A 23,564-nucleotide genomic window follows, 5' to 3' on the forward strand; every position below is an offset into this window, starting at 1 on the left:
AATTTTTCCCTTAAAAATCCCTTAAGTACGATTGAAATCCCAATGATTAATGTATGATGTCAAATATCTCATATTGAAATCCACCGTTACGCCGTATTTAAACTAATTCATACTCCCTCCGTCCCAAAGGAAATGTCCTCCTTCTTTTGGGCACGTAGATTAAGAAATGTGTATAAAGTAGATAAAGTGGGTTGGTGGAAATTAATAAAATATTAAGTATAGAGAGAGAGTGTATTGCCAAAAAAGGAAAGTGGACATTTCGTTTGGGACAACCCAAAAAGGAAAGGAGGACATTTCGTTTGGGACGGAGGGAGTACTTGTATTAGATTATTTCATGAATTTCTCTTTTATAAAATTAAATTTCAATTTTGCCTTTACTTTTTAAAGCTTTCGTGTTTATTTTATTATTATTTTTTAGAAGTAAACACGCACTATAGTAATGTAAGAGAACTTTTTTTTAGCTGTTTACACTATTATAATTATTTGCAGTTACGGCATGAGTTTAGTGAATGAAATAAAATCCAATAATATTCATGGGACCCACTAGATTAACATTTTTAACTAATATTATTGCTCGAAAAATGCGGCCTAAAAAGGCCCACTACCCATCGCGGTGGATCAATACATAGAAATTTTAATGGGCTTGAATCATCAAGGCCCATCTCAACTCAGTTTCCAGATAAGCCCAACAAGCCTTCTGTCTGTATTAAAAGAGGAACAACAGATTATTTGAACAAATCAACTCAACAACGCAAAAGCATTCACAACTTCTAATTGACCTTCATCAAGATTCAAGATTCACCAAAATAAAAAAAAAAGTCAGAATCTATGATACATAATGTGTACCCAAAGTAGATAGTGATTTTCTTGGAAAAAGACGATAACTTTGGATACGAACACTTGGTTTCTTCATGTGTCCTTCTGCAATGGGATCCTTGACATCTTCTAAAATTTTTATTAAGAACCAGCAATATATGCACATTAAATTGCAAGAAGAAGGGGGATTTCTAGGCTTTGTCAAAGAATATCTTCCTATTATGAGGCAATGAGGGTAAGCCTGACATTCTCAATATACATAGATATCATTCCCCTGCAAGTAGAGGGCATACATTTCTTTAGGTTAATAGTATTTTTATATCCCGAGCTTTTAGCGTTTTCCATAAAATGTCTCGAACTTTCATTTTTTCCTAGAAAACCCTGAACTTTCAATTTTTTCCACAAAATGTCCCGGTATACAAAATCTAGTGACAAAAAGATGACAAAAATTCCAAAACTTTCAACGTTTTTCAACAATAGTTGTTCCTAATATGGTTTTCTAACAATGACGGTCTTAAAAATATTTCATTCGGCAAGATAAGTCATCTTTTCGTCACCAGATTTTATATAACAGGACATTTTGTGAAAAAAATTGAAAATTCTGGGTTTTTTAGAAGAAAATGAAAGTTCGGGACATTTTATGATAAACGCTGAATTTTCGGGACATAAAACACTATTAACCTCATTTCTTTATTACTAAGGTAATCGACAATTTTCAACGAATTGGTGGTCCTAGGCCTGAAATTTGGACTATTATCACCCACTGAATCTTAATATAACAGCTAGCCAAAGTCAAATAATCTGCTCCCCATTATCCTTGTCGTCGTCGTGGACTGGAGATGGCACATTCATTTCTAAGAAAACAAACACATCAACTTCAATCACAATCACAAAAGCGAAGGTTCGGAGATTCCGGGCAAGATCTACGATGGAGGCATCATCACGTCCCTGCACAAAGTGGTTGCTGATGATGGTAGTGTAAGGGCCATCATAGAGTCCCCGATCCTCGGGCCAGGGTCGTTCGCGGCCCTGTGCCCGTGGGAGTCGGGGGCGGAGGTGAAGAAGAGGTTGACGAGATACTCCCGGACGGCTCACCTGTTCTCGATGATCAGAGACAGGGGAGCCGGGGAGGTCATGAGGCGGGGCCGGATCAAGTACGACGTTTCTGACGATTACGATAGGGAGAACATGAGGGCGGGGCTGTGCCGGGCGCTGAGGATACTGGTGGCGGCCGGGGCGGTCGAGGTGGGCACGCATCAGAGCGACGGGCAGAGGCTGAGGTGCGAGGGGGTCGGGGAGAGGGAGGTGGAGGAGTTTCTCGACACCGTGGTGGCGGGGGAGGGGCCGAGGGCGAGGGCGAGGGAGTGGACGACGTATTGCTCGGCGCATCAGATGGGGAGCTGCAGAATGGGGGTGGATGAAGAGGAAGGAGCAGTTGATGAGAATGGGGAGAGTTGGGAGGCAAAGGGGCTGTTTGTGTGTGATGCGAGTGTGCTGCCGGGAGCTGTTGGTGTTAATCCAATGGTCACCATTCAATCAATGGCATATTGTTTGTCTAATAAGATTGCTCAAACATTGAAGATGGAGAAGATGTGAATCTTCATTCTTTCTTTTATCAACACATGCTTCATGATTCAACCATGTTTCTTTCTTTAATACTTGCACAATGAAAACATATATATTGAGGATATATTACCTTCGTCCATGAAAATTGAAGTCTTATTACTACTTTCGTCTGTTTATAAAAACTAGGATAAACATGCAGTCAGGGGCGGATCCAGGATTTGAAGTTAGGGGGGGTTGAATTTATTGATCTACTACGTCTGAAGACATTTACAAGCCCGCCCCCGGTTTTTTTTTTTTTAGCATTCCGTACACTTCATTTTCATGCATTTTTTTAAGTTTTAACAATCACTTAATATAATAGATAATTATTTGCAATTTAATTAATTCAACATTAAGTAGATTGAAAGCATACAAAGACATACTTTTATGCATTCTTTTAAAAAATTATATTTCATTTTCTAAACAAATAAACTAACTTTCATTGTTAATAATTAGTAATTTTACTTTTAACTTTAGAATGGACTCAAATTCAACATTAAAAATTAAATATGAAAGAAAATTAGGATAAAAATAACATAAATGTAACAAATCAATGTCAAATAATTAATATGGATAGTTGGATATACTATAAATAATGTATTATATTTTTTTCTTCTATTTCTTATTTATATACACATATACATATATATAGATATATAAAATAAAATATATATCTATATTTAAAAAAAAAAAACTCAAAAATTGGGAGCGGGCTTCAGCCCCCCTAGCCCCCCCCCCCCCTCCCGAATTCGCCACTGCAGGCAGTTGATAAAGTAAAACCAAACATAAAGTCGTGTTGTGTGGATATATATTTTAGCTAACTCAAAATAAATCGTGTCAAGGGTGTAATAAAGTCGAGCCGAGCTGAGTATTGACATGCTCAAATTTAATTCATTCATTATAGAATCATGCTCGAATTTTAATTAAACGACAGTGTGATCAAATCGAGTCGAACTTAGGGGGGTGTATTAGTTCAAGACTTTAATAGATTTCTGCAGACTTTTAAAGTCTGGGTGTATTAGTTCAAGACTTTTAAAAGTCTGTGAAAATATTGGTGTATTCGTTCAAGAATTTTAAAAGTCTATATAAATCTGGGTGTATTCGTTCAAGACTTTTAAAAGTCCATGAAAATCTAGGTGTATTTAAAAATCTACGGAATTTATCATTGGACTGATTTCCATGGATTTCATTCAAAAAATACACATGAACAAATCTGAGCTCAGACCATGAGAATTCACAAATCCGATAAAACCCCGCGCTCGCTGGGTGCCAGCGTCCGCGGCCAAGAAGCCAGCGGCCGCTGGACCCCAGCGCCCGTTGCAACGATTCCAGCGATTGCTGGAGCACCACGGCCGCTGCATCAACCAAACAACAGCTCCATTAATTAAACCAACGGCCGCCAAAATGGACTAGAGAATGTATGTAATTGATTGTGATGAGCCGCCAAAATGGACTGGAGAATTTGCATGCGTGTATAGTAAAGATGAGATGGCAGAAAAGTTATCAACACATTTACTGACTTCCCTTTTCCTTCTTAAATAATCATAATAATTTGACGGTAGAACGTAGAGTATAAGAGCAGCGGCCGTTGGACCCTAGCGGTCGCTGGGTCTCCCGCGCTCGCTGGAACCCAGCGGTCGTTGGGTATCCAGCGCTCGTTCAATTCCCGCGCTCGCTGGGTTTGTGGATTTCAAGTCCGAAAATATCACGCCAAATTCTTGTGAATTCATTAAAAATCCGATCAAGAATTCATTCAAAATCATGAAGATTCCGTGAGAATTCTATAGACTTTTAAAATCCACAGACTTTTAAAATCTACATAAATCTTGAACTAATACACCCCCCTTAGTATTGCATACCCACAAATTTGAGTTTTTCTTCTCATACATTCCTTTTCCCTTGTTTTTGGGATTGAGTTCAACTTCCACAGCTGCTGAATCCTTTGTTTCACTATCTTCATCTTCGACATTGTTGTCTGAATTTTTGCATCATCCTTCTCTTCAGAGTCGACAACTACACTGTCGTCGTTCTTCGCCACGAGCAAGCTCGTTAGCGCCTCTAGTTGAGGCCGCCTCGCCTCCATGCTCTTCAGAAGCTCCCCTATCTCTGCCATGGCTTTAGAATCATACTCACTGCAAAGGATTAATGTTTGGAGTTAAAACAATAACAGAGAGTTCAAGTTTGATGGTACGTAACTAACAATAATGAAATAAAATTAATAGCTTTTGAAGAAAAAATCATATAAACAGAACAATAGACACGTGCTTTTTTCAAAAATAAAAAATAAAACAATAGACACATGCTTGAGAGATTGAAATTTAGTCCTACAGAAATTATATTAATGGATCTCACATATCCTCATGTCATCTTGTAAATTGAAATTTATTTGATTCTAAAAAGTAGACAATCTTATATATTCAATTAGCCATTCATTTATTAAGCTTATATGCCCCTGCAAATCCACCTAAAAAGTAGATAGACATGTTTCTTTCTTGTCTTCATCATTTGTCTTCTTCAATATTTACACCATGAAAACATATACATATTGATACAACTGATACAACCCCCAACACCATTTCATCAAATTCAAGCTAGCATGCCTCTACATTTAAACACAAGAAATAAGCATTCATTCATCAAGAAATGGAAAAAGTTGTCTACCTCTTTTTCTTACCCCCGTTTCCCTTTCTTCGGCTTTTTCTTTTTTATTCTTATTATTCTTTCCTTCTCCCTTTTTGCTAGGATTGTGTTCAACTTCCACAGCTACTGAATCCTCTGTTTTGTGATGGGCATAAATAGTGATGTGAATCCTTAGTTTAGACAACTGTTTCTATAGATATAGAAGTGATCTACTCAAAATAATTCCTTATAATGATGAATGAAGTTTGAGTCTTTGAGAATCATAGCAATTGTGAAACAAATTGGTATCCAAATATGCATCTTCTTCAACCCTCGACATATTAATCCTAACAACTAAAGTTCAAACAAAGAATATATATGGAATTACAAAAAAAAAATTATGAACAGAGGTTGAGCAAGTCTTGATGGAGAAAATGGATACTCACTTATTCCTTCTTCACTAGATCGCTTGCTTTACTTCCTAATTCTTTAGAGGCACCTCAAAGTCAAACACAATTGTTTGCTTCTTTCACTTTATTCTGTATCAATGTAAAAAAGAATCAGTGGAAGAAAAGCTAAGTTGATGAGTCGTTGTAAAAATATACTTAGTAAACAAACTCAAAATAATTAATCTACTATTGCATGTTTAAGCATATTGAGATAAAGTGGAACACCAAACTAAGGCATGATATCCATTGCCCCACAATTTTATGTATGTTACTGTATTCCATTCTTATATCTATTATTTTACTAATTGTTTTTATAAAAAATAAAATTATAATACTATGAATTATTGCTAATATATATTTCAAAAAAAATAAATTTTTATAAAATTATATAGCATAATTAAAAAAATTTCAACCTATTATTAACTAATAAAAAATTAAATGATAAAAAATAATTATATACCCTCATTAGTAGGAATGAACCCTAATTAATAATTTCAAAATTAAAGTAAAGCATTCATAGTTGAAATTAGAGAAAAATATAAATAAAATTGCAAGTGGGACATCAAGTGGGGTCGCTGAATCTCAATCCCCAAACTAAGAAGAGCAAGTGAATTAGAAACTCCATAGAATAAAATAAAAATTAGAATTTCATTTTCAAATAAAATACACATACAACTGTTTCTAGGAAAAGATATTGATACTCACCGTTACTGCGTTTGTATCCATGAATTTGGAGGCGCCGCATTGCATCCACAGTCTCCACACTTAACTTAGGAACGCGTGTGATTTCCAAATGTGTAAGACGAGGGAATTTAGGGAGGGATGTGATTGTGAAGCTTCTTCCTTCTGATTCTTCTTCTCCCCACCTATCTGATATTTCTCTCAAATTCCGGCAGAAACTTATCCACAAATAAGAGAGAGTCTCGCTGTTACTCAATAACCAATCAGCTGGCAGACATTCCACACCGATCCTACTAATTGACAAATATTCAAGGCATGATGACGACACATGACTTGGAACACTCTTCAATTGCTCGCAACCATGGATTTTCAAATATCGGAGGCGAGGAAATAGCTTCACTTCACTTCCATCCGAAATTTCTATTTCTGCCCACTCTGCCAGCTTATGCATAAAAAACAATTCGAACCTCTCGAGAGCTGGAAAAACAATACGCGTGTCCTTGTTCACCATTCCGTAGAATGATGAATTTATACACTTCACATTCTCCAATCCCCTCAACTTAAGGGACTTGAGATTGGGCAAGTGTCCCAACATTGGGATCTCTTCACATTCATCGCACCAAGCGAGTTTTAAGGACATTAAGTTGTTAAGTAGCACCCAAGAGCCTTGAGGCGCATCTCGAACTGACATCTTCTCAGTCCATAATGGAAATCTTTTTCCATTAAATCCATAAATCTTTAACACCCTCAGATCTGAGTGAGGCTGGAGGCCTTCCAATACATCCTCATCATTTCTTTCACCTTCTCTAAATAGATCCCAATCCAAACACAACTTCAATATTTTTGACTTTTTGAATAAATTGGCTTTCCCAGCCTCTTCCTTGTCATGAACCCTCTGAAGATGACGAATCTGTAACTCTCGTTTAAGATTAATCAAACTTCCGAGCTCTTCAATTTTGCAGCCATTCTCGTCGCCCACTGGAAAGTGCTTTAGCGTTTGGAGACAAGTTAATCTCCCAATTCCCATAGGCAACTCTACCCTCCAGTCAATATAAAGATGCCTCAAGTTAATCAAGTACTTAATCGTACTTGGCAGTTTTCTCAAATATTCTGAGTTTGCTCTCAACGTCTGCAAGTGAAAGAATTCACCAATCCAATCCGGCAAAACTTCAATACTTGTCTTTGAAATGTCAAAATCTCTCAAATGTATCAACTTCCGAATCGAACTTGGCAGCTTTTTAACTTCAGAGTGAAGATGTAAAACATGTAAACTTTCCAAGTCTGAGAAGTTGATATCAGAAATATCAGCTTTGGATGTTATTAGTAATGTACGCAAAGACTTTGCCATTTCTTTTGGGATACGATTTGATTCGTCTCCGAGAATCATGTATGGAACTCGGCTGCTACCACCTGTACTATTAGAGGAACTTGAAACAGAACAAGCCAGATCGTGCACAAGATCGTGCATGCCACAACTTTCTACATTTCCGTAATAATCTCTTTCTGAAACTTGCAGTAAAGAGTTGTGCAGAAGAACGTTGACAAATTTTTCGCCCACGGACTCCATGTCATCCCTTCCATCAGCTTGAAGAAAACCTTCTGCCATCCACAACTCAATCAGTTCTTGTTTGATGATTTTGGAGCCTTTAGGCAACATCGCACAGTACGCAAAGCACTTCTTAATTAATGGCGGAGACAAATTATCGAAGCTCAATCTTAATATTTTTGTCATATTATCTCCACCTTCATTTGGCGAAAGCCATTTCTCCTCGATTGAACGCCATTTTTCCTCAGACTTATTGTGATTGTGCAGCACTCCCCCAACTATGTTGGCAGCTAATGGCAAACCTTGACACCTTCTTGCGATCTTTCTCCCAATGGCCTCAAATTCTGAAGGAACATCTTCTTTTCCAAAGGCTTTTACTCTAATTATTGACCAACACTCTTCCTCCGATAAGCCTTTCAACTCATGTATATGAAGTGTATTCACAATTGAAGCCACCTCCATATTTCTGGTAGTAACAACAATGGCATTTCCCTTGACACAATCACTAACTCCCAACAAGGAATTCGTAAAACCTTCCCATTTTGAAACATCTTGATTCCATACATCATCAAGAATAAGAAGATAAGTTTTATCTTTCAAAGCCTTTTGAAGCTCTGAAAGAATGTCTTGCTTACTCTCAATTTCAACTTGATCAGGCTTTGAAAGAATATCCTGTTTACTAGAACTTTCAACTTGATTAGAAGGCAACTGTTTGTTTTTTTGGGAAACCTCTTTGAGAATTTTCTTGAAAAGAATGATTGGATCAAAATTTGGAGAAACATGCACCCAAATATGTAATCCAAACCGAGTCTCATTCTTTAGACAATTGAAGACTTTCCTAGTCAATGTTGTCTTTCCCAATCCTCCCATCCCGACAATGGCAAGGATTGAAACTGATCCATCATCAGTTGTGATGCTATTGGTAAGCATCCCAACTATTTCTGATGCAATATCATCTCTTCCAATAAAAATAGGATCAACAGTGAATGAATCAGTTTCAAAAATAGCAGTATTAACCAAGGTGGACTCATTTTCAAGCTTCACTACGAGGCCAAGCTCGGTGGCCTCTTTCTTAATAGACTCCAAATTCTCATTGATTTCTTGGATTTTAACAGCCATTTTTCTTGGACGCGCAATGGAATTGAAGGGTGATGAGAAGCGTGATAGTACCTTCGCCTTCATGGGTTTGGAGGCCATAATTGTTTTTGAGAGAATATGATAGTTGAGTTCATCCAAAACATTGTCAGCATCGAACGCCTCGTTTTCAAGCTTCTTCAGCCAGCTCTTGACAGCATCGCTGGTGATCTCACGCGTCTCGGCATCCTTCAAGAAATTTTTGATCACGTCGAGACTCCCAGCTAGCTTTGCTGCATCTTTGTCGAGACCTCGGATTTGAGAGATCTCTTTCTTGGAGAGGTCGATGAGGTTTTGAACTAGAACTTCAACGGCAGCAGCAGCTCCTCCTTCCATTCTTTGTGCTGATAACTTAGAGAGAGAAAGAAAGAAATTGGGTGAGAAAGAGAAAGAAGACTAAGGAATAGAATTGGATGAAATGAGTGGCGCTAGCTGAAGAGTTTACACTGTACAGCCTTTCATTCTAGACGTGGTTTTCTTTTTCATTTTATACTAGTATATTTCAATCTTTGCCGACACGTTTTTTAATACTCCCTCCGTCTTACTGAAAGTGGTGCGTATTTTTTTTGGGTTGTCCCACCGAAAGTGGTGCATTTCCTTTTTTGGTATTAATTTTACACTACAAACAATGTGGCCCCACACACATTTACACACCTTTACACTACAATCTTATTCTCCTTAAATCACGTGCCCAAAAGAAGTGCACCACTTTCGATGAGACGGAGGGAGTACTTTAGTTAGCTCATTATTGATTTGGTGGGTAGGATTAGTATAAAAAACTGTAAATATAATATTTAGTTAATACTAGGATTAGGTTTAAGAGAGAACCACATCTTTTCGTGAGAACTTGAAATCATGAATAGATATATAAAATACATGAATAAGAGATGATCAGATCTTATATATGTGTTATATTTAATGTTCATGATTTAACTACCTTTTGTTTATATATTTTATTTGTTTGTTCATGGTTCTCAGGAGTTCGAGGATTTTTTAGGACAGTAACTTAGGTTGATTTGGAAATTAGGACAAAAACTTTTGAACTTGTAAAAATAGGACACTAATTAATAAGTGTTGCACCCGCAGGACATTTCTCGGTCAATGATCGGCAGAGAAATGTCTTATTTTTACGACACTTATTAATTAGTGTCATATTTTACTCTAAAAAAAATTAGTGTCCTATTTTTACAAGTCTGAAAGTTTTTGTCCTAATTTCCAAATCAGCATAAGTTACTGTCCTAAAAAATCCTTTGACTCTGGTTCTCAGTTATCATGAAAGATGTGGTTTTTACTTGATCATGAAAGATGTGGTAAGCTGTTTTGAGGAGCTTATAAGCTCAGCCAAACACCTTCTGTATAACATAGGGCGTAATTCAAATAAAAATTTCTTATTGTAAAAATTGCGAAAATTCTTGCATCAACTGCATGCACTCATCAACAAATATACTAAATTATTTACAGATTCAGTGCAAAAATTCTCACAATAAGAAGTTTTTATCTAAACAAACCTCAAAGTATCAAATATTATTCAAGTCGCAATGGTCTCATGCATAAGATCACCAAATCTAAACTTTCACTACTTGTTTTAAAAGTGTGTTGAATTTTTCCCCACGATTGAATATAGTATATATCACTCGAGCAAATGATTGATTTCCATAGGCAAACATGTCAATTAGTACAAAAGGAAACACCAAAAAAAGAGGAAAAAAAGAAAAATCTCAAATTTCACTACACACGATCAACAAGCAGAATCGAAATTCATCCTCACCTTCCCCACTCGGCTTTAACTTCAAAAACACAGTTCCCTGTCAAAAACAAAACTCAAGAGACTAAGCTGCACATCCACAGACAATATACAACAGAATGATTAGAGTTCATTAATGTTATTAATATAGATAATATAGTCTATGATATGAATTCATTATTGCACAAGATAGTTTAATATGTGTTGAATTAAGCATCATAAGATAGTAATTAGCTGCAACTCCTTTACCTTGTCTGCTTTTCCAAGAATATCTGTTTCTGCAAACACTTTCTTAATAAGAGTTTGCAAAATTTGCTATGTGGATGTGTGTGAGAGAGAGAATTGATGCAAACTGAACAAGAGTTCACAAAATTGGCTGTGTGTGTGTGTGTGAGAGAGAGAGAGAGAATTAATTGGTGCAAACTGAAGAAAAGTTTACTAAATTTTCTGTGTGTGTGAGAGAGAGTGAGAATTGCTGCAAACTTAACAAGGCTTTACAAAAGTTGCTATGTGTGTGAGATTATGTGTGCGTGAGAGAGAGAGAGAGAGAGAGAATTAATTGGTGCAAATTGAACAAGAGTTGACAAAATTTATCTGTAGATCTAACTTCTAAGTCTTTGTTTTTCAATTTTTAAATAGAATTCAATCTCATCGAGGCATCTTTACGCGTGAACATATGGTAGCTTGCATGAACAAGACAATTTATTCATAAACAATATTTGAAATACTAATATGTTTTCTATCACACGAATTGTTTTATTATCAACAAGGCAGCATATTATCTTGTCTTCTTCCTTCTTCATTCAATAATTCTCCCTCATTATTCTACTGTATGCATTAAACACTTATTCTATGTGAGGGCAACAACTCTGTGACCATTTCTCAACCACTCCGACGACGAAAACTCAATAATAAGGTTTAAAAAATGATAAGCTGATTCATCATTAGCTGGCATAATGAAATGTTCAAATTAAGGGGCCTTAAGCCGATAAGAGTTCATTAATTTTATTAATAGAGATAATACAGTCTATGATATGAATGCATTATTGTACAAGGCAGTTTATATGTGTTGAATTAAGCATCATAATTAAGATAGTATAATTACCTGCAACTCCTCTATCTTGTCTGTTTTTATAAGAAGATCTTGTTCAAGCTTGTAACTCATCATCTCCTCAATAAAAAAATAATAATAATAATTATAATAATACTAATAATAATAATATAATAATAATAATGATAATCATCTCCTCCGCAGCACCAAGCTACCTTGGAAAATTTGAATGAGAGAGAGGCCTTCTCTATTCTTGGGTTGGGCTTGTCAAGTTTGATTCAGGTAGAGAGAGAAATTGGGCCTCTATTAGGAGTGCAATGTATATTGAAATGGAGTATATATTTAGAGTTGGGCCAGAATTGAATTGGGCAAGTTAAATTGATATATTGGAATTTATTTTGCATAATTGATAAGATGCATGTCCTGAGTGTTTACACTATTATAATTATTTGCAGTTACAGCGTGAGTTTAGTGAATGAAATAAAATCCAGTAATATTCTATTTGGACCCACTAGATTAACATTTTTTAACTAATATCATTGCTCGAAAAGATGCGGCCTAAAAAGACCCTCTACTTCCCTTAATATTTAATCCCATCGTGGTGGATCAATACATAGAAATTTTAATGGGCTTGAATCATCAAGGCCCATTTCAACTCAGTTTCCACATAAGCCCAACAAGCTAATTCATGCTTTGAAGAGTAGGTTGAAGCCAACCCCATGCTCTGATCCAGCGTTATGGGCCGCCACAGGTCGTCTGCGGTTGTATGGGCCGCCGTGGAGGAGTTTCTCGACACCGTGGTGGCGGGCGAGGGGCCGAGGGCGATGTCGAGGGCGTGGACGACGTATTGCTCGGCGCATCAGATGGGGAGCTGCAGAATGGGGGTGGATGAAGAGGAAGGAGCAGTTGATGATTCAACACATGCTTGATGATTCAGAATGGGCAACCGTGTTTCTTTCTTGTATTCATCATTTTTCTTCTTTAATACTTGCACCATGAAAACATATATATTGATATAACTGATACAAACCCCAACACCATTTCATCAAATTCAAGCTAGCATGCCTCAATATTCAAACATAAGAAATAGGCATTCATTCATCAAGAAATGGAAAAAGCTGGCTACCTCCCTTTTTGCTGGGCTGGATTCAACTTCCACAGCTGCTGAATCCTCTGTTTCTCTATCTTCATCTTCAACAATGCTGTCTGAATTTTTGTCATCATCCTTCTCTTCAGACTCAACAACTACACGGTCGTCGTTCTTCCCCACGAGCAAGCTCGTTAGCGTCTCTGAATTTAGAATATATTAAAAAGATATTTCACTTCAATTCGAATTAAAAATCACTCTCCTATCATAATTTATTTATAAAACAGAATTTATTCAACCAAGCCCAACATGAGATGAGATTAACAAACATTGCATACGTCTTGCTTTTTCGTTTCATTTTTGTTTTGTTTTGCTTTCCTAATTCGCATTTGCAACCTTGGAGCTAGTAAACACTACAACTTTTTATAATTAGGTAAATAAAAATTAACATAAAATAGGAAATGGCAAGTGAGCTAAATGATTTGATCTCCTTTGCATAAACTTGGTTGTGAATTCTTACCACTTTTGTGTGTATGGGCATAAATAGTGATGTGAATCCTTAGTTTAGGCACAACTGTTTCTATAGATATAGAAGTGATCTACTCAAAATAATTCCTTATAATGATCAATGAAGTTTGAGTCTTTGAGAATCATATCAATTGTGAAACAAATTGGTATCGAAACATGCATTTTCTTCAACCCTAGACATAATAATCCTATCAATTAAAGTTCAAACAAAAAATATATATGGAATTACAAAAAAAATTACGAAAAGAGGTTGAGCATGTCATGATGGAGAAAATGGATACTCACTTATATATTCCTTCTTCACTAGATCGCTTCCTTCACCTCCTAATTCTTTGGAGGCACCTCAAACACAACTGTTTGCTTCTTTCACTTTATTCTGTATCAATACGAAAAAAGAATTATTTAATGGAAAAAAAAGCTAAGATGATAAGTCGCTGTAAAAATAAAATTATACTTATATCTATTAGTTTAATAATATTTTTTTATAAAAATAAAATTATAATACTATGAATTATTCTTAATATTTATTTCAAAAAAATTAATTTTTTATAAAATTATACCATAATTTTGAATATTTCAACCTATTATTAACTAATGAAAGAGAAATTAAATGATTAAAAATGATTATACACCCTAATTAGATGGAATGAAGCCCAATTAATAATCACAAAATTAAACAAAAGCATTCATTGTTGAAATTAGAGAAAAATATATAAAATTATAAATAAATCTCAATCCCCAAATTAATAGCAACTGAATTAGAAACTCCCTAGAATAAGATAGTAGATTTTGCAGGGCTACTTCGTTTTCTGATAATTAGAAAAAAAAATTCAAATAAAATACACATACAACTGTTTCTAGAAAAGATATTGATACTCACCGTCACCGTATTTTGGAGCCATCAATGTAGATGTAGGGGATATGGGAAACCTTGGGCCATTCAGAATCAGTTGCCTCACTTTTAATCACTAATTCTGGGCAACCCTTAATATCTAGAAATCTCAATGTTGTGAGGCGCCGCATTGCATCCATAGATGGTAGACGCCTTAGCCTTTTGCAGTAACATAAAGATAAGTGCTCTAGAGATGAGAGGTTTGCAAACCATTCAGGTAACTCTTCCATTCCAAAATTATCTAACTTTAACTTAGAAAGAGCGGTGAGATGTTGAATTGATTCCGGCAGCCATTCCCAACTTTCCATCCCCATCAAAGATAAATCATTCAGTGAGTGGCAGCATCCTTGCAATATGCCATCCACAGTCTCCAAACTTAACTTAGGAACGCGGTCGAGTGTCAAATCTTTTAGACGAGGGAATATAGGGAGGGATGTGATTGTGAAGCTTCTTCCTTCTGATTCTTCTTCTCCGCACCTATTTGATATTTCTCTCAATTTCCGGCAGTAACTTATTTCCAAATAAGAGAGAGTCTCGCTGTTACTCAATAACCAATCAGCTGGCAGACATTCCACATCGATCTTATAAATTGACAAATGTTGAAGGCATGACGAGACATGACTTGGAACACTCATCAATTTCTCGCAACCAATAATTCTCAAATGTTGGAGGCGAGGAAATAGCTTCACTTCACTTCCATCCGAAATTTCTATTTCTGCCCACTCTGCCAGCTTAGGCATGCGATACAATTCCAACCTCTCGAGAGCTGGAAAAACAATGCGTGTGTCCTTGTTCACCATTCCGTAGAATGATGAATTTATACACTTCACATTGCTCAATCCTTCCAACCCAAGGGACTTGAGATTGGGCAACTGCCCCAAACTTGGGATCTCTTCACATTCATCGCAGTTCCAGAGTGTTAACGACATCAACTTGTTAAGTAGCACCCAAGAGCCTTGAGGCGCATCTCGAACTGACATCTTCTGACTCCATAATGGAAACCTACTGCCTTTGAATCCATCAATCTTTAACACCCTCAGATCTGAGTGAGGTTGAAGGCCTTCCAATACATCCTCATCATTTGTTCCACCTTCTCTGTTTATATTCCATTTCAAACCCAAGTTCAATATTTTTGACTTTTCGAATAAATTCGCTTTCCCAGCCTCTTCCTTCTCACGAATCCTTTCGAGATTGCGAATCTGTAACTCTCCTTTAAGATTAATCAAACTTCCGAGCTCTTCAATTTTGCAGCCATTCTTGTCGCCCACTGAAAAGTGGGTTAGCGTTTGGAGACAAGTTAATCTCCCAATTCCCATAGGCAACTCTACATCCTTACTAATATAAAGATGCCTTAAGTTAATCAAGTACTTAATCGAACTTGGCAGTTTTCTCAAATAATATTTGTTTGCTCTCAACGTCTGCAAGTGAAAGAATTCACCAATCCAATCCGGCAAAACTTCAATACTTGTCTTTGAAATGTCAAAATCTCTCAAATGTATCAACTTTTTAATCGAACTTGGCAGCTTTTTAACTTTAGAGTGAAGATGTAAAACATGCAAACTTTCCAAGTCTGAGAAGTTGATATCAGAAATATCACCTTTGCATGTTACCAAGTCTGAGAAGTTGACATCAGAAATATCACCTTTGGATGTTATTAGTAATGTACGCAAAGACTTTGCCATTTCTTTTGGGATACGATTTGATTCGTCTCCGAGAATCATGTATAGAACTCGGCTGCTACCACCTGTACTATTAGAGGAACTTGAAACAGAACAAGCCAGATCGTGCACAAGATCGTGCATGCCACAACTTTCTACATTTCCGTAATAATCTCTTTCTGAAACTTGCAGTAAAGAGTTGTGCAGAAGAACGTTGATAAATTTTTTGCCCACGGACTCCATCTCATCCCTTTCATCAGCTTGAAGAAAACCTTCTGCCATCCACATCTCAATCAGTTCCCTTTTCATGATTTTGGAGCCTTTAGGAAACATCGCACAATAAGCAAAGCACTTCTTGAGTAATGGCGGAGACAAATTATCAAAGCTCAATCTTAATATTTTTGTGATATTATCTCCACCTTCATTTGGTGAAAGCCATTTCTCCTCGATTGAACGCCATTTTTCCTCAGATTTATTGTGTAGCAGTCCTCCAACTATGTTGGCAGCTAATGGCAAACCTTGACACCTTCTTGCAATCTTTATCCCAATGGCCTCAAATTCTGATGGAACATCTTTTTTTCCGAAGGCTTTTGCTCTTATTATTGACCAACACTCTTGCTCCGATAAGCCTTTCAACTCATGTATATGAAGTGTATTCACAATTGAAGCCACCTCCATATTTCTGGTACTAACAACAATGGCATTTCCCTTGACACAATCACTAACTCCCAACAAGGAATTCATAAAACCTTCCCATTTTGAAACATCTTGATTCCATAGATCATCAAGAATAAGAAGATAAGTCTTATCTTTCAAAGCCTTTTGAAGCTCTGAAAGAATGTCTTGCTTACTCTCAATTTCAACTTGATTAGAAGGCAACTGTTTGTTTTGTTGGGAAACCTCTTTGAGAATTTTCTTCAAAAGAATGATTGGATCAAAATTTGGAGAAACATGCACCCAAATATGTAATCCAAACCGAGTCTCATCCTTCAGACGATTGAAGACTTTCCTAGTCAATGTTGTCTTTCCCAATCCTCCCATCCCGACAATGGCAAGGATTGAAACTGATCCATCATCAGTTGTGATGCTATTGGTAAGCATCCCAACTATTTCTGATGCAATATCATCTCTTCCAATGAAAATAGGATCAAGAGTGAATGAATCAGTTTCAAAAGTAGCAGCGTCAACCAAAGTGGGCTCAATGGCAAGCCTTGCTACGAGGCCAAGATCGGTGGCCTCTTTCTTAATGGACTCCAAATTCTCATTGATTTCTTGGATTCTAACAGCCATTTTTCTTGGACGCGCAATGGAATTGAAGGGTGATGAGAAGCGTGATAGTACCTTCGCCTTCATGGGTTTGGAGGCCTTAATTTTTTTGGAGAGAATATGATAGTTGAGTTCATCCAAAACATTGTCAGCATCGAACGCCTCGTTTTCAAGCTTCTTCAACCAGCTCTTGACAGCATCGCTGGTGATCTCACGCGTCTCGGCATCCTTCAAGAAATTTTTGACCACGTCGAGACTCCCAGCTAGCTTTGCTGCATCTTTGTCGAGACCTCGGATTTGAGAGATCTCTTTCTTGGAAAGGTCGATGAGGTTTTGAACTAGAACTTCAACGGCAGCAGCAGCTCCTGCTTCCATTCTTTGTGCTGATAACTTAGAGAGAGAAAGAGAGAAATATTTGAGTGAGAGAGATAGCAAAGCAGTAGAATTAATTGGATGAGTGATGAAAGATTTGACGAGTTAGCTCATGAAAGATTTGGTGGGTAGTATTAATATAAAAAAATGTTGAATATTTATAGTATTTAGTTAATATTTTAATAATGTGGTAAAGGTATTAAAATATATATAAAATTCTAAAAATAGAGATTGGGAGGAAGATAATTACATATTTAGAAGTTGATATTGATGAAATTCTAAAAATAGCTAGAGATAAATTGGAGAGAATTTTTCTTACACTTGAGCATCAAAACGATATCATTTTGATGTTTAAGTTGAAAAAAAATAAAAATTCAAAAGAACATTTCATGTTAGACTCTAATGAGATGAATCATCTTTTCGTCACCAAATTTTATATATCGACCTGTTTTATGAAAAATGCTAAATATTTAAAGAATTTTGAAGAGAAAACAAACTTTAGAGACACAAAGCACTTATAACCCTTATTTTTATATATAAAAAGTGTCTGTTAACCGAACTCTACTTGTACTCATTAAATTTAGAACTTTAATAGTTATATAATTTATGTTTACAAGGTTTATTCTATAATCTATTGGTGTTATAGGTTAAAGTATCATTTTGACTTTAAAGGTGTGAAGAATATTCATGCATGTCTCAATCCATATATATACCGCCATATGAAAATGTAAACACTAAACACAAATTATTGATCCTCACCAGCAAATATATATAGCTTGAAAATCTGTGCAAAAGCGTTGTAAAAAGAAGTCGAACAGGAAGGATATTGCTAAGTAAATTGTGAGTAAATGGCATAAACTATAAATAAAATAATGAAAATTATGTGTGAACACGCAATCAACAAGCAGAATCGAAATTCATCTTCACCTTCCCTACTGCGCTTTAATGACGGCTGCTTCCTTGCTTTGTGTTAGCTGATAACTTAGAGAGAGAAAGAGCGAAATTGAGTGAGAGAGAGAGAGAGAGGATTAAGGAACAGAATTGGATGAGTGATGCAAGCTCAAGATCAGTTTATAGCCTTTCATTTCTTATATTTCAATCTTCGCCGACGCGTTTTTTAATACTTTGACTTTGACGAGTTAGTTGATGAATGTTTTGGTGGGTAGTAGGAGTGAGCAAAATCCGGTTAAATCCGAAAATCCGAACCGAACCTAACCGAAATACTAATTCGGTTCGGTTAATTTGGTTTTCGGTTCGGGTTTGGTTTTGAATTTAGAAATTTTCAATTTTTCGGTTCGGTTATGGTTTTTATGAAAAAATATTTGGTTAACCGAAAACCGAACCGAAATAATAATTAATTTAATAATTTATATATATTATTTAAAAATTAAAATGATTATTATTACTACTATATAAAATAGTCAATAATTACTCTAAATCTCGGTCAATTTTAAAAAAAATAAAGTTTTCAATAATTACTCTTAATTCATACTCTTAATCTTTGGTTAATATGTTTTGAAATTTTGGATTATTTAAGGATTTCGAATCTTGTATATTGAATGTTAATTAGTTATTTAAACTTTAAAAAATATATTGTGTATTTATTTCGGTTATTTGGTTTTAACCGAAACCGAACCGAAATATTTCGGTTCGGTTTTGTTCGGTTTTAAGCATGTTCGGTTCGGATTTGGATATTAATTATATAATTCGGTTTTAATTTGGTTTTTGTTATTCGGTTCGGTTCGGTGACCGAATAACCGAATGCTCACCCCTAGTGGGTAGTATATGAATATCGTCCGTCTCTCATCCCTCCTTATAAAAAATACTCCAATTATTTATAAATAATACAAATTTTAATAAAATAGCTAAATATGTTGTGAATGAAATAATACTAGAGGTGTATAATCAAACAGAGCCGAACCGAATAATAGTGTATTCAAGCTTGGTTTGTTTAATATCAAGTCGAATCTCAAACTTTGTTTATTGAATATTTTGTGGCTCGTGAACTTAATCGAGCCTGTACGAACTTTCTAAATTTATATTTATATTCAAAATATTGATTATTTTCTTTGAAAAATAAATTATATTCATTCAAAGTAATAAAATTTAACAGACATCTCTCACTACAACAAGAAAAAAAAAAAACCATCATTCTCAACGGAAAATCCCATCGACAACATGAATGAAGCCGTCGTTAATATCTTCTTCTCCACGGATTCTCGACAAAAAACTAAGATCACTAAATAAATCGTGGGGAAAAAGATTGACGACGAAGAATTACGTTGAGAAACTTATCGACGGATTCTCGACGGGCTACGGCCATTGTTAATACTTTGAAATTAACACATTAACGATGGAACGTTCCGTCGAGAAATTAACGACAATAAATGTCCCCTTGTTAAGAATTTAAAATTATCAATGGATTGTCGACAGAAATCTGAATTTTTAATTAAATTTAAAAATTTATGATGGGTTAATCACCACAAAACGATATTATTTTGATGCTTAGGTTGAAAAAAAAAATGTTAGACTTCAATGGGATAAATCATCTTTCCATCACCAAATTTTACATAATAAATATTTTATAAAAAATATACTCCTACTTAAGGGATTTTTAAGGGAAAACGAAATTTAGAGACACAAAATGGAAGAAGTTTTTATATGAAGAAAATGGACCGGACCTCAAAATGTTTGAGCAAAACTCAAAATATCAAATATTCAACTCGCAATGGTCTCATGAGACCAAATTTAAACTCACTTCTTGTTTTAGAGTGTGTTGAATTTTTCCCTTAAAAATCCCTTAAGTACGATTGAAATCCCAATGATTAATGTATGATGTCAAATATCTCATATTGAAATCCACCGTTACGCCGTATTTAAAATAATTTGTTTCTTCTATTAAAAAAATTCGAATACAACTAATTCATACTTGTATTAGATTATTTCATGAATTTATCTTTAATAAAATTAAATTTCAATTTTGCCTTTACTTTTTAAAGCTTTTGTGTTTATTTTATTATTATTTTTTAGAAGTAAACACACACAATAGTAATGTAAGAGAACTTTTTTTTAGCTGTTTACACTATTATAATTATTTGCAGTTACGGCATGAGTTTAGTGAATGAAATAAAATACAATAATATTCTATTGGGACCCACTAGATTAACATTTTTAACTAATATTATTGCTCGAAAAGATGCGGCCTAAAAAGGCCCACTACCCATCGTGGTGGATCAATACATAGAAATTTTAATGGGCTTAAATCATCAAGGCCCATCTCAACTCAGTTTCCAGATAAGCCCAACAAGCCTTATGTCTGTATTAAAAGAGGAACAACAGATTATTTGAACAAATCAACTCAACAACGCAAAAGCATTCACAACTTCTAATTGACCTTCATCAAGATTCACCAAGTAAAAAAGAAAAGTCAGAATCTATGATACATCATGTGTACCCAAAGTAGATAGTGATTTTCTTGGAAAAAGATGATAACTTTGGATACGAACACTTGGTTTCTTCATGTGTCCTTCTACAATGGGATCCTTGACATCTTCTAAAATTTTTATTAAGAACCAGCAATATATGCACATTAAATTGCAAGAAGAAGGGGGATTTCTAGGCTTTGTCAAAGAATATCTTCCTATTATGAGGCAATGAGGGTAAGCCTGACATTCTCAATATACATAAATATCATTCCCCTGCAAGTAGAGGGCATACATTTCTTTAGGCTAATAGTATTTTTATATCCCGAGCTTTCAGCGTTTTCCATAAAATGTCTCGAACTTTCATTTTTTTCCGAGAAAACCCTGAACTTTCAATTTTTTCCACAAAATGTCCCGGTATACAAAATCTAGTGACAGAAAGATGACAAAAATCCCAAAACTTTCAACGTTTTCCAACAACAGTTGTTCCTAATATGGTTTTCTAACAATGACTGGTCTTAAAAATATTTCATTCGGCAAGATAAGTCATCTTTTCATCACCAGATTTTATATAACAGGACATTTTGTGAAAAAAATTGAAAGTTCTGGGTTTTTTAGAAGAAAATGAAAGTTCGGGACATTTTATGATAAACGCTGAATTTTCGGGACATAAAACACTATTAACCTCATTTCTTTATCACTAAGGTAATCGACAATTTTCAACGAAATGGTGGTCCTAGGCCTGAAATTTGAACTATATCACCCACTGAATCTTAATATAACAGTTAGCCAAAGTCAAATAATCTGCTCCCCATTATCCTTGTCGTCGTCGTGGACTGGAGATGGCACATTCATTTCTAAGAAAACAAACACATCAACTTCAATCACAATCACAAAAGCGAAGGTTCGGAGATTCCGGGCAAGATCTACGATGGAGGCATCATCACGTCCCTGCACAAAGTGGTTGCCGATGATGGTAGTGTACGGGCCATCATAGAGTCCCCGATCCTCGGGCCAGGGTCGTTCGCGACCCTGTGCCCGTGGGAGTCGGGGGCTGAGGTGAAGAAGAGATTGATGAGATACTTCCGGACGGCTCACCTGTTCTCGATGATCAGAGACAGGGGAGCCGGGGAGGTCATGAGGCGGGGCCGGATCAAGTACGACGTTTCTGACGATTTCGATAGGGAGAACATGAGGGCGGGGCTGCGCCGGGCGCTGAGGATACTGGTGGCGGCCGGGGCGGTCGAGGTGGGCACGCATCAGAGCGACGGGCAGAGGCTGAGGTGCGAGGGGGTAGGGGAGAGGGAGGTTGAGGAGTTCCTCGACATGGTGGTGGCGGGGGAGGGACCGAGGGCGATGTCGAGGGCGTGGACGACGTATTGCTCGGCGCATCAGATGTGAATCTTCATTCTTTTCTTTATCAACACATGCTTCATGATTCAACCATGTTTTCTTTCTTTAATACTTGCACCATGAAAACATATATATTGAGGATATATTACCTACGTCCATGAAAATTGAAGTCTTATTACTACTTTCGTCTGATTATTAAAAATAGGATAAACATGCAGTTGATAAAGTAAAACGAAACATCCTGCCACATGAGTTAGAACTTACTTGTAAGATTCTAATGTGATGCAACTTTGTTATGTTGTATGACAGGGGTTTTGACAAATAAAATTACGAATTATTTTGAAATTATAATTTAAACGTGATTTTTGAAATGTGACAAATTGAATCACCGTCTTCTCAATTTTTGCGATTTCATCTCCCCAAATTTTTTTCGATCATCGCGGTGCTGAATTGGAGCTTACAAATTAGTAAAGACAACGCCGTTTTTATGAGGCCTAAACGAAATCGTTTAGTAGAATTTCAATTAATTTCTTTATCTTTTCAAATTATAAAGGGATGATATCCTGTACCTGCACTATAGGTTTCAGTATTCAACAATTCTATTGCAAACGACATCGTAACATGAATATTATATGGGTTAATTAATCCACACAAACTCCAACTCAACAATCCGGCGACCGAAAGAAATTGGGGGATGAAATTTCAAACTGAGTATTGACATATTCAGAAATTGAGTGTTTCTTCTCATACATTTCTTTTCCCTTATTGCTGGGATTGGGTTCAAATTCCACAGCTGCTGAATCCTCTGTTTCACTATCTTTATCTTCAACATTCAGTTCTAACTCAACATTCAAACACAAGAAATAGGCATTCATTTATCAAGAAGTGGAAAATGGATACTCACTTATTCCTTCTTCACTAGATCGCTTGCTTCACTGAGCACACGACTGACGTCTTCTTTCACCATCCTCATAACCGCTGTGTAAATATAGTAAACAAACTAAAAATAATTAATCTCCTTATGTTTAAGCATATTGAGATGAATTGAAACATCACACTAAGGGGTGAGATACATTGTCCCTCAATTTTATGTATGTCACTATATTTCATTTTTATATCTATTATTTTAATACTGATATTTTTTATAAAATAAAATTATAATACTATGAATTATTCTTAATATTTATTTCAAAAAATTAATTTCTTATAAAATTATACACCGTAATTTTGAATTTTTCAACCTATTATTAATTAATAAAAGTAAAATTAAATGATGAAAAATAACTATATACCCTAATTATATGGACTGAAGCCCAATTAATAATCACAAAATTAAATTAA

General features: G+C 35.7%; 2 protein-coding genes across 2 annotated transcripts; both read right to left on the bottom strand.

Annotated features, from left to right (window-relative positions):
- Window positions 1–4,292: 4,292 nt before the first annotated feature.
- LOC130999809 (putative disease resistance protein RGA4) lies at window positions 4,293–18,515 on the bottom strand. The gene is made up of 3 exons (XM_057925460.1): window positions 18,376–18,515; window positions 14,141–17,466; window positions 4,293–4,553 (listed from the first exon to the last, which is right to left on the bottom strand). The coding sequence occupies exon 2, from the start codon at window positions 17,449–17,451 to the stop codon at window positions 14,143–14,145; it is 3,309 nt and encodes a 1,102-aa protein (XP_057781443.1). The 5' UTR covers window positions 17,452–17,466; window positions 18,376–18,515; the 3' UTR covers window positions 4,293–4,553; window positions 14,141–14,142.
- On the bottom strand, window positions 6,052–12,552 carry LOC130997042 (putative disease resistance protein RGA3). Its single transcript, XM_057922322.1, has 4 exons — window positions 10,844–12,552; window positions 10,619–10,684; window positions 6,195–9,194; window positions 6,052–6,083 (listed from the first exon to the last, which is right to left on the bottom strand). The coding sequence occupies exons 3-4, from the start codon at window positions 9,184–9,186 to the stop codon at window positions 6,052–6,054; spliced, it is 3,024 nt and encodes a 1,007-aa protein (XP_057778305.1). The 5' UTR covers window positions 9,187–9,194; window positions 10,619–10,684; window positions 10,844–12,552.
- Window positions 18,516–23,564: the final 5,049 nt, after the last annotated feature.

Source organism: Salvia miltiorrhiza, chromosome 8 (assembly GCF_028751815.1).
Source record: "Salvia miltiorrhiza cultivar Shanhuang (shh) chromosome 8, IMPLAD_Smil_shh, whole genome shotgun sequence".
Lineage (NCBI taxonomy): Eukaryota > Viridiplantae > Streptophyta > Magnoliopsida > Lamiales > Lamiaceae > Salvia > Salvia miltiorrhiza.